At 42.3% G+C, this 9,962-nt stretch overlaps 1 protein-coding gene across 3 annotated transcripts; it reads left to right on the top strand.

The window, feature by feature from the left end:
* The first annotated feature begins 359 nt into the window (after nt 1-359).
* LOC112268784 lies at nt 360-5,425 on the top strand. Of its 3 annotated transcripts, XM_024454904.1 has the most exons (15): nt 360-638; nt 813-1,651; nt 1,746-1,886; nt 2,285-2,422; nt 2,573-2,846; nt 3,026-3,091; nt 3,181-3,285; nt 3,374-3,484; nt 3,573-3,665; nt 3,749-3,802; nt 3,890-4,062; nt 4,193-4,387; nt 4,477-4,575; nt 4,661-5,080; nt 5,172-5,425. In XM_024454904.1, the coding sequence occupies exons 2-11, from the start codon at nt 1,169-1,171 to the stop codon at nt 4,045-4,047; spliced, it is 1,623 nt and encodes a 540-aa protein (XP_024310672.1). In that variant the 5' UTR covers nt 360-638; nt 813-1,168; the 3' UTR covers nt 4,048-4,062; nt 4,193-4,387; nt 4,477-4,575; nt 4,661-5,080; nt 5,172-5,425. The 3 variants fall into 3 exon arrangements, with proteins under 3 accessions (XP_024310672.1, XP_024310673.1, XP_024310674.1); XM_024454905.1 differs by lacking the exons at nt 3,374-3,484; nt 3,573-3,665; nt 3,749-3,802 and having other exon boundaries at nt 4,661-5,425; XM_024454906.1 differs by lacking the exons at nt 3,374-3,484; nt 3,890-4,062; nt 4,193-4,387; ... (1 more) ...; nt 4,661-5,080; nt 5,172-5,425 and having other exon boundaries at nt 3,553-3,665; nt 3,749-3,804.
* Nucleotides 5,426-9,962: the final 4,537 nt, after the last annotated feature.

The raw sequence follows: 9,962 nt of genomic DNA, 5'->3' as shown, positions 1-9,962 counted from the left end.
TGCCCATGGATCCATCCAGTAAATGAGAGCGGTCCATTTGCTCTAATTAGACGACGGTTTGTCAGGTGTTCGCAAGTCGCTAATAGATACTAATTTACACATGAGTCAAACCATTTGATGTCGCTGACGAGTTTTTTTAAATGTACAGATATCACGGAAAACTCAAAAAACCTGATTCAAAAACCTGCTAGTATTCGTCGGAAGAGATTGGTTCACATTACGGCCAGACTAATGTAGCTTGGCATTAGGTAGCTGCATGGCAAAATGTGGCAGAGAGCCCAGCTGCTTGCTTTCGGCGAGTACGCGCAGCTACGAGGCATTAAATGAAGGAAGCTACGGGTGGCGAGGGGAGACGCACATATTACAGACAAAAAAAGAGATCCCTGCCTCCATCGTTGGTCACGAACTCGTGCTAGTGATCAGCTATTCGTTTGATCCACATGAATCTTCCTGCCAAATAAAAAGAACGGAAGAACTGAGACACAGCAGTTAGGGATACATAGATAGCTGGCTAGGAGTAGCAGGCCATGGCAGGAGGGAGGAAAGATAGTCTGCGATTTGCGTCTAGGGGGGACGGTGTCGGTGGGAAGATGAAAGGACTCGCCGAGATCAACGAACAGCACGAGCAAAGATGTGAGGTGAGTAGATGATCCAACAGTAATGTACAACATTTTTTTCCCCATTATTCCCGGTTTGTTCTTTCTGTCATTCTGTCCCTTGTGACTCAAACTTTGTATCAATCCATATCTCTGTCTGGATGTGAACAATAAGCATCGTCTTGATTTCTTCCATTTCGTATCCGCCTCCATTAGGACCTGCACGCAGCTGCAAGTTGGGGCGATTCAGTCCAACGGAAGCGTAGAGCCGGCAGGAATTACTTCTGCTCGGATGGGCATGTACAAGGCCGAACTGGTGAAGATGGAAGCTGCTTTGGCAGATGCCAAGCAAGGGATGCCAAGTGACGCGTGGAAGCAGAAGACGAAGAAGACTATCGCGACGACCACATTCAACCCCGCGCACCTGAAGGACGCGCTTAGCCGTTTGGACAAAAATATGCTGGCTTTGATCAGTGGGATCCAGGTAGGGACTCTGATGGAGGCACCGTCATGGGGGCAAATAGACAGAGCATTCGGCATGTTGCTGCTTTATTGTCTTAACACGTCAGGAAATGAAAGTAGATCTAGGCGATGGTATAAAGTTCGATGTAGATGAAGACATGATTAGGAGGATGGGGTGCTTCAAGAAAGGCAATAAGCTGATAGAGGTCAAGAAGGGGGTTGACCGAAAAGGCCAACTAGAACTCCATGCACTACTGGGCACTGGTGCAACCTCAGGGAGCATAACCATCAACCAATTGGTCAAGGTCTTAGAAGATGCAACACCTGATGACTTGGGCACTGATGAGGGGAAGAAGAAACTAAAGGTGGCTTACACGATGCTTGCTTTCTGTTCTTTCCTGGCACCGAAAAATGAATCAAGCATAGTTGCAACAGAGATAATGGACTTGGCTAGCGACATTGATTCAATCGACGAGTACGACTTCGTACCTTACATACTTGAAACTATTCGACGTGGTGCTCTAAAAGTTCAGCAAGGGTTAAAGAACCCTCCTCGAAAGCTAGATGTCGATGGTTGCCTTGTGTTCTTGCAGGTACTCATGTGCACGCATAAATTTTTGTATCAACAGCATTTTGTACAAAAGGAAAAAAATATGTAGGGCTGAAATCATTCTTCAACACATGTAGATTGCTTTCCTAGATCATGTGTACCATGGTGAGATCCTTGTGGAGAAGCAGAAAACACCGAGAATTAAGTACTATAGCAAGTCGAAGCTAAAAGTCGGATTGCGGGAGCATGCCAAGAAGCACGTTAAATACCCTTTCAAGGTATGCCCCTTGATTTTTTCCTTGATATAGTTCATCAGGCATCCATGCTTGGTTCTGATGAATTTATTGTCAAGCAATCCTTAATTCATTATGATCGAAAATACCTTAGCAAGATAATTTGTCCCGTTGGTTGATGGACATATTCCAAATTGTTAGTTCGTATGAGATGCCAATAGCATTTCACTGGTAAACCTGATAATATCCCAAACTTGGACTGGCTTGATGCAAATATTTTTTCTACAAAATTGGTTAAGGGAGGAGCATGTGTTTGGTGGAAATAAAAGTGTTGGTACTGTAGGATTTTGGTTAATTCTAGTTTTCTAGGTGCCAAGAGGAGGGCAATAGCACACCATCTATTTTGCTTATCCAGTGATTGTCTGAATTTTTTTTTCTGGCAGGATGGATTTGTGGATGAGGCTGCTGACTTCATGATGTCATCAAAAACAGGTGATGAATCTGGTGAAGGGGCTGGTGGGAGTGTAATAGATTTGCTGAACTCCACTGGTGTGAGGTTCAATGAACAACAAATTGCAGTGGTAGGTTTAACATTTTACCAAAAAAAGATCGGCAGGCTAACATTTTTCTAATCTCTTTTGTTTAACATTTTTTACCAAAGTTGTCAAAGCTCTTCAGTATCTCCACATCGGTTTAACATTTTTCTAATCTCTTTTGTTTTTGGACCAAAGTTGTCAAAGATCTTCAGTAACTCTTTGGAGGCTAAGGAGACTAAATTCAAGGCGATGCAGGGGGCAGAGCAGTTTGGCTATCTAGGGTTCTGTCAAGAAATGGACAAGCTAAAGGCTCGCAAGTACGTGGAGATGATACAACGCCTCGAGCGTCACGTTCTGATCTCTCGTAGGGAGCTGGTAGACAATTGCATGATGCAGGTAAAGAGACTGAAAGTGGATGAAGTCGGTGAAACACCGTCTCAGACGGAGAGAGTGCTAGTCGGCGTGCCAGGTAATTTGATTGCGCTTGTTGTAGTGGCAAAACATCTGAGAATTAATGTTTAATCATACCAAACTTGGATAAAAATGCACAGAATATTTTTGTTTTGCATGCTTGCAGTCAGTTCGAATCCCACCGATGTGGTGGATAAATCAAGAAACTGCTGATTAATTGACTTGTTTCTTGTTCAGTCCTGGATGGGATGCTGATGGGTGGGCGTGTCTTGCCAGTGACTCAGGCTATTGATTCCACCCCTGGTATGCAATAACTTACTTGATGTTTGTTTTTACCAAAAAAAAGACAGACACCTGCGTGAGTGGGTAATGAATGTATCCTGCATGTGCAGTGGTATATGAGACGTTAACACAGGCGGTGCGGGCTGAAGGGGATTCAGTTGCCGGTGATGGTATAGAGGCCATGCTAGGACAGAAACCAGCGTCAGATTCTGCAGGTAAGCAACATGCCTCGTGGCTGACAGTGAAGTTCAGATGTTGGACCTTCCACTTTTCGTTTTATGAACAGAATGTGGGGGGTTGCAGGTGAAAAATTGATTGCAGAATTCATGCATGATGGTACTGGTCCACATGCTGGCATGTTCCCAAACGTTGTTGACTTATCCTCCCTTGTAGTGCCTGGGCTTTATATTGTAGGTGATTTTGCTGAACATTTGATAAATGTCTGAGTTTAATCAGCGCAAAGACCATCCATTCATTTTCAGAAACTGTGCACGCACCGCAGGTGGTGGTTGTTGTTTGAACAAAGGTTCACCAAGATTTGATTCACCTGTAAGGTTTGACGAAACGCCAATATGTGCAGCTGGCGGAAAAAGGAGTAAGTACATAGATGTAAAAAAAACTCAACTTGGGATAAATTAGGTTGACACATGGTTAACTGTTGTAAACTTGTACACTCAGATAGGATCACTGCGAAAGCAGGGAACACATGTGCTCCGTTGGGTTCAGCAGAATGTAATGACATTTAACCATGTGGTTATGCCTAATTATTTTTTAGTATAAGATCTAAGTTGTTTATGAATTGCAATCTGCGTCTTGCAGGTGAAGCTGCAAAGGCAATAATGGATATGTCAAAGAGTGTAAGTAAAATAAACTCCCGTGAACCCGGGGAATCTCCATTTGAGCTAGGAATGTGTCAGCAGCAACCAAGCATTAGGGCAGCAAAACAAATTCCGGTCCATACTAATGGCAGCGTCTGAAACTGAACTGCAAAGGTATGACTATGTAGGCTGGGGCATAAATGTATTTTCTTTAGTGGAATTGTACAAATTAACCCAGCCGTGAAATTTGTGTTGGCGAGTATATTGAGGCATCATTATCTCAGACTTGGATGAACCGTGGCAGGATATGGTTCAAACACCTCGTTCCTGCTGATTTGGAACTAATTGGTCATGCCTTGAAAATGATGTTCGGGGGTGACGGGTGTTGGGGGAACGAAGAAATGGACGCGGCTACACGCTTGTTCGCAGAGATGGATGCAGAGATGATGGCTGGCATAGATGCCCCTAGATGGAGGCATTTGGTGTCTCCGTTTTTTCGGTGAGTACAAATCTTTGATCTGTAAATCAATAATGTGTCTCAAAAATGACATTACATAATCTTGTTGCTCCAAAAAAAATAATCCGCAGGCGAATATGTCGGTTATGAGGGACGTTGACAGTACGAATGGGTATATAGAAATGTTCAAAGGGTGCAAGTACCAGTATGACATCAACGGATGCAGGATGGTTAGTGCTGATTGAAAAGATTTGGTTTGTTTTCAATATTTGACGTTCGAAGTTAATTAATTTTATTGTTGATCCTTTCGTGCAGATAATGTGTCCAGTGCAACTGGATTCAGCAAGGTGCCTCTACGTGTTCAACCAGGTTAAGAAAATGTTGTCGGTACTTGATCCTATATACACAGATAAATCGTCAGATAGATATAGAATGAAGCACCACAGCACAATTTCAAGGCTGTCTATTGTGTTGAAAAATGTGGAAAAGTTGTTAGGAAATTCCTGGGTAATTGATCCTAAAGCTTGGCAGATAAAGTTCAACAGTAAAATGCATCCTCGGTGCCAGAACAGGTGATGCGTACTAATTAAACCTCATGCCTGCTTTTTATTTCTATTATCTTGTGCACGTGTTGATCTGTGTGGCGAAAATATGGTGAGGATGTTGACTGGGAGCTATGTAATATACTACGCAAGGGAATTTGATGGGGAAGGGATTGCGCATGTGCCCACAGAGGTGTTTACGATTTCAGGCATATATAATCGTGAACTATCAGATTTAGTTTCCTTCAGATTTAATGGTCCCTTGTTCTTTTTTTGCGCATCAGGTTGAATTGCAGGAAATCAACGCATCAACCGTGAATGGAATAGATGGCATGAAGGGCAACCTGGCTACCAATCCAAGTTTCGCTCCATACTGATGTGGAGTGGAAGTTCTACGCATAATCAAACACTGTACTGTGAGACCTAAGTGATATTTAATACCTATCGTTCGATTAGATTAACAACTGCTTACTAGAAGGACATGGCATGTTAGCTCTGTTTTTTCAATGAATGATCAGTGATGTGTGGTACGACTAAACTATTGTAATGTCTGAATGGTAGTGAACTATGGGTGTGATGTGATTTCGTTGGCTAGATTAGATTCCTGTGGCGTGTTCGATTAGATTCATGTGGTGATGTGAGTAATTGAATGTGGCCAGTAGAATCAAATATGTGTTGACATAATCATTCCATTGATAAATCAAATATTAGGTACGTAGGACTGCGCGCATATAATGCCCCATCTATTAGAACCCATGGATTGTAGCGGACCTGAAAATGGCAAAAGTCTTGGAATTAATCTAATTAGGAGGACATTCACATGGACAACAGTCATGTGAATGCACGATGTTAACGTTCCATTGAAGCTTGATTTTACACGATATGCACAAGCGTGTAGACTCCGTGAGAATGATTACCCCTCTTATAAATGCCGGTCGAAGAAATTTCAATGGGGTTGCACAGAAAATAACTCTGATAACAATGACACGGGGAGTAAATGTAACTGCAGGGACCAATGCTGAGAGCATTCCAAACTTGTCTCAGAATGACCAATGGTTATTTCAAGGTCCAGATTCTTACTGCTCATCTAAACAGAATTCTTACATCAAATTATTCTCTAAAGTATGTGGAACGAAGTCTTTATTGCTTCAAGAACATCATCAGGAGTTTTGCATGTGTTCCCTTCCAAACGCATGACTTCATATAGAGTAATGCGACGATGCATATGGAAATTTTCCTGCGGAAGAGAAGGTGCTAACTCTTTATGGACATGTTTATTTATCTAAAAGTATAAAATTCAAGTGATTGTGCCGCGTATTTAATAGCCATACCTTTGTAAGGGGTTTCATTAATTTCTGACCGTCATAATGCCTGGCCAAGAAAATTGCGCATAACCCAGAATCCGCTCTGGCCACATATTGATATAAGCTATGAGACGATAGTGAAAGTATGATTTGGCATACAAAAATTTCAGAACAAACACGTTTGTCACCTCTGGAAGTCCTCTGTCATAATGATTGGGAATCGGCGTTTCCAATCATCATTGCCGCAAGACCAGTTGTCGTAGAATGCGTTAATCACCTTGAAAAAAGATGTGACCAATCTTGTTGAGACAACTGTGTGCATGTGTACACGTTGGTTCGAGAACCCTATAGTTCCGGCTACGGGATCCAAAACATGGATTGTCCTCTGTTGCATGTCTAGTCCATATGCTGCCCATCCGTCCTCCAATTGGGCCATTAGGTAATACTGAAAAACACGGTCGAAACAAGTTTTGGAAATTCCATCGGACACCAACTGTATGTAGCTATGAAATAGGAATGCAAGGATACATATAAAAATTGCGACGGACTTTACCATGCGACAAGATGTTACGATCATGACATGCGTGTCGAGTTTGAACCTAGAGTGTGTGGAAACCAGCTTGTTTGGGTCCAGGTTTGCAAGAGCATAGGCCTTGAAACAATGGAACGGTTATATTACCAGAAAAAAGTTGCACCCTCGTGATTATACAAAACACGTGAATTTTGGAAAATGTTGTCATGGCATTAGTACGTACTAACCGAAAAACCAGGTTCAATGTAGTTTCTCCACTGCATGCCGGATGACTCCTTGCGGGTTGTGGACTCAATTTGACATAGGCGGCGTATAATCAATGTGCAGATGTCGTGGCTGAGAGGTTGCCCCCCAATGATCTGTTGTCTTATGGCTGTGCCATCTACCTTCAGCATCCGTGGTACTCCGTGGCAGATCCAATTCCTGTGTTTAGAGTTCAAGAAATTAGAGTTAATTGGAGTACAAACCTGTGGTGCCAACGAAACAATAATAGCAAACTTGAATTATTAACTATTCAGAGTAACCTCGTTAAAACAGATGCGGGAGATGCGGGAGCACGAGTGATCCAATCTATGATGGCATACACAGCTGTTGGCGAAGGCCTGGTAGGGAAAGAACCGACAGACCATGGTTCGCGTGCGAACCTAGACGGGCTAACTTGTTGTACCACTGGCCAATCGTCGGTTTCTAAAGTGAAATTGATGGCATTTGGCACTGTGGTGTGTTCAAGGCTCCCGTAAGTTAGGCCAGTGACAATGTCATAAAACCATTTTGTGATTCGATCATCCATGGAGTCAGCGTGGGGGGGTTCGTCGGAAAGCAGATTATTTATGTTGAAAGGGCCAGCGGTGGCATCAAAATTTGGAGACGATACAGTGACTGTGTTGTCGCTTCCAAAAATAGGCTGTGTTATTCCCTTCAACATAGAACTACGGGGATCTAGTTAAATTAGAGAAGAAAACAAAAATTAGAACAATACACTTCCCTGTCAGGAGTGCATGTGACAATATATGATGGAAATTGATTGAATAATACAACGAAATTGCAGATCACCTGATGTGCTAGCTAAAATATCGGTCTTCTCGTCAGAGAAATCTGGTCGCTTTATTTTCTTGATCCGAGTACGGCGTTCTTCTGTCACATTAATCAATAATTTTGAATGTAGAGAATAAGCATAACGTCAAAGCTAGCGTGCAGTGTGTCCCGTTTAGATACAATTTGAAATAGTAAAAACAAACATTACAGAAAATCCATCTTGTAATTGGCACGCAAAAATTTGAAACTCACAGGGCTTAGTTGATCATGATTTTTGTTTTCTCTTTCTTTTCCTTTTTGTTTGTTTCGAGAAAGATATCGTCCGATTGTAAGAGCAGTTCTCCCGGTCGAAATCCTCCCGGCTATGGATGCAGCCAGAACTCCTGAGATCCCCCTTAGATTTCAAGGGGCTGCTGGCCGTAAAACTTTCACCTAACAGTGTGCATCATTTTTTAGGCGAAATTAGAGAAAAACTTTGTGAGAATTAAGCAAAACAGGAAGTGGCAAAAAATAGAAAAATATGTTTAATGACTACGGATGCGCCAATGTACATTACCATCACATTGTGATGTCTGTGCTGGATTGGTGTAGCGATCCCCCCCTCACCAAGGGTTCGATCTCTGTGTTTACTGTGCTAGTCCCTGGATCGACTTACTAGCACACACAGTTTCATGATGAAATATACAGAAACAAAGGTCAAAGTACTTTATTACATCGGATCATCCAGAATTTAATAGTACTTACAACCTCGCATGACCTCTGGGGCCATCATAAAACAAATATTGTTTCAACATCATAAAACAATATTTCAAAATACTGCAGCGGAAAAGGGTAGAACATAAGGGCCACACTACTCCAAGGTGAGAGCATGTTGGAATGTAAGCACATGACCCATGACAAAACGACGAACCTCACTCATCGTCGGATCCACCTGCATTGTTAATTGCAGCCACTACGTGGTCAATACATTTGAATGTATTGGCAAGCTCACTAGAGTTATAAAGGTCCTACCAAGTACATGCATAGTTTGGTTAGGTGGGGTTTGGCTATTTTGCATAAAAGCATCATTATTCAAATCCTATCATTTTTAGACAAATAGTTTTGAATTCTATTGGACACGGGGTAGAAACACCCATGCTCCTATTAACCTAGGCACATTGAGTAGAAACATCAATGCTCCTACCCAGTTCAAACCATTCATTTTATTAGGAAATTTGAATGAGTGAGACTTTCCTTACAGCTTCAATATCTAGTTGCTCATAATCGTCCGTAACTGGGGACACGGCTAAGTACTTAGTTTGACACTCTCGAGAGGTGGTACACTTACCCACAAGAAATCGACGTGTTAATCCCTTGCTGTCCTCCAGATGGAGTAGCAACGGCATCGATTACAGGAATTTTCAGAACATATTCCCCAAACCACCTGAGGGACGCGTTCCAACCTACACTGCTACACACCGATGTCACCTCGGATCCAGGTTCATATTTCTTACATCCATCCTGGCAGAGCCCATAATACCATGTGGTTGTACTGGAAGCTACTAAATAGGAAACTAGTCCAGTCTCTGGTTACCCCGGGTGGCATCCCACATTGTGACGCAGGTGCTCCGCGAATCGCACGGGGAGACGACCATGGACGCTCCCGAATCACACGGAGAGACGACTCAGCGGGCCCCATAGAAATGGACCTAACGTCACTACATCCGAAAACTCAAAGCAGCCCACCCAGGACGGTTCATTGAATTACTTGTTTTGCCATACACTAAGAAAATCATATGGTAATTCAATAGTATCACATTGTAATAATACCACCCTCGTATATTATCATAGCCTAGCATCTTACTACTACGATGGCAATTGGTGGTGAAGTCATGGCAAAGGTATCCTATACTACTAGGACAGACCATAGCTAGCATAGATACAGTAATAATCCTAACCATGCAACTAATAAAATCTAGTGCATAATAAAGTAATAGGATGATGGTCAAAGTGAACTTGCCTTGATAGTAGTTGGAGTTCAAACAATTGTCACAATCGCAAGGTTCGCTCTCCGAGAATACTATACAATCAACAAACATATACACACACATAAACACACAATACAAACATGACAAAAGAATATGTATGCCATGATGTGATGCAAATCATGTGACATGAGTGGGTTGGTTTTATTTGGGTGATCTATTGATCCAAAGCATTGATAA

Source organism: Brachypodium distachyon, chromosome 4 (genome assembly GCF_000005505.3).
Source record: "Brachypodium distachyon strain Bd21 chromosome 4, Brachypodium_distachyon_v3.0, whole genome shotgun sequence".
In the NCBI taxonomy this organism is placed as follows: Eukaryota; Viridiplantae; Streptophyta; class Magnoliopsida; order Poales; family Poaceae; genus Brachypodium; species Brachypodium distachyon.
The sequence above is the reverse complement of the archived record's forward strand: the minus strand, read 5'-3'. Positions and strand labels throughout refer to the sequence as shown.

Excerpts from the sequence above, each read along its gene's own strand:
- LOC112268784 (XM_024454904.1), top strand. The coding sequence starts at position 1,169 with ATGAAAGTAGATCTAGGCGATGGTATAAAGTTCGATGTAGATGAAGAC. Across the intron at positions 2,423-2,572 it reads ATGAACAACAAATTGCAGTG|TTGTCAAAGATCTTCAGTAA; the intron begins GTAGGTTTAACA and ends TTTGGACCAAAG. Across the intron at positions 3,803-3,889 it reads TCCGTTGGGTTCAGCAGAAT|GTGAAGCTGCAAAGGCAATA; the intron begins GTAATGACATTT and ends TGCGTCTTGCAG.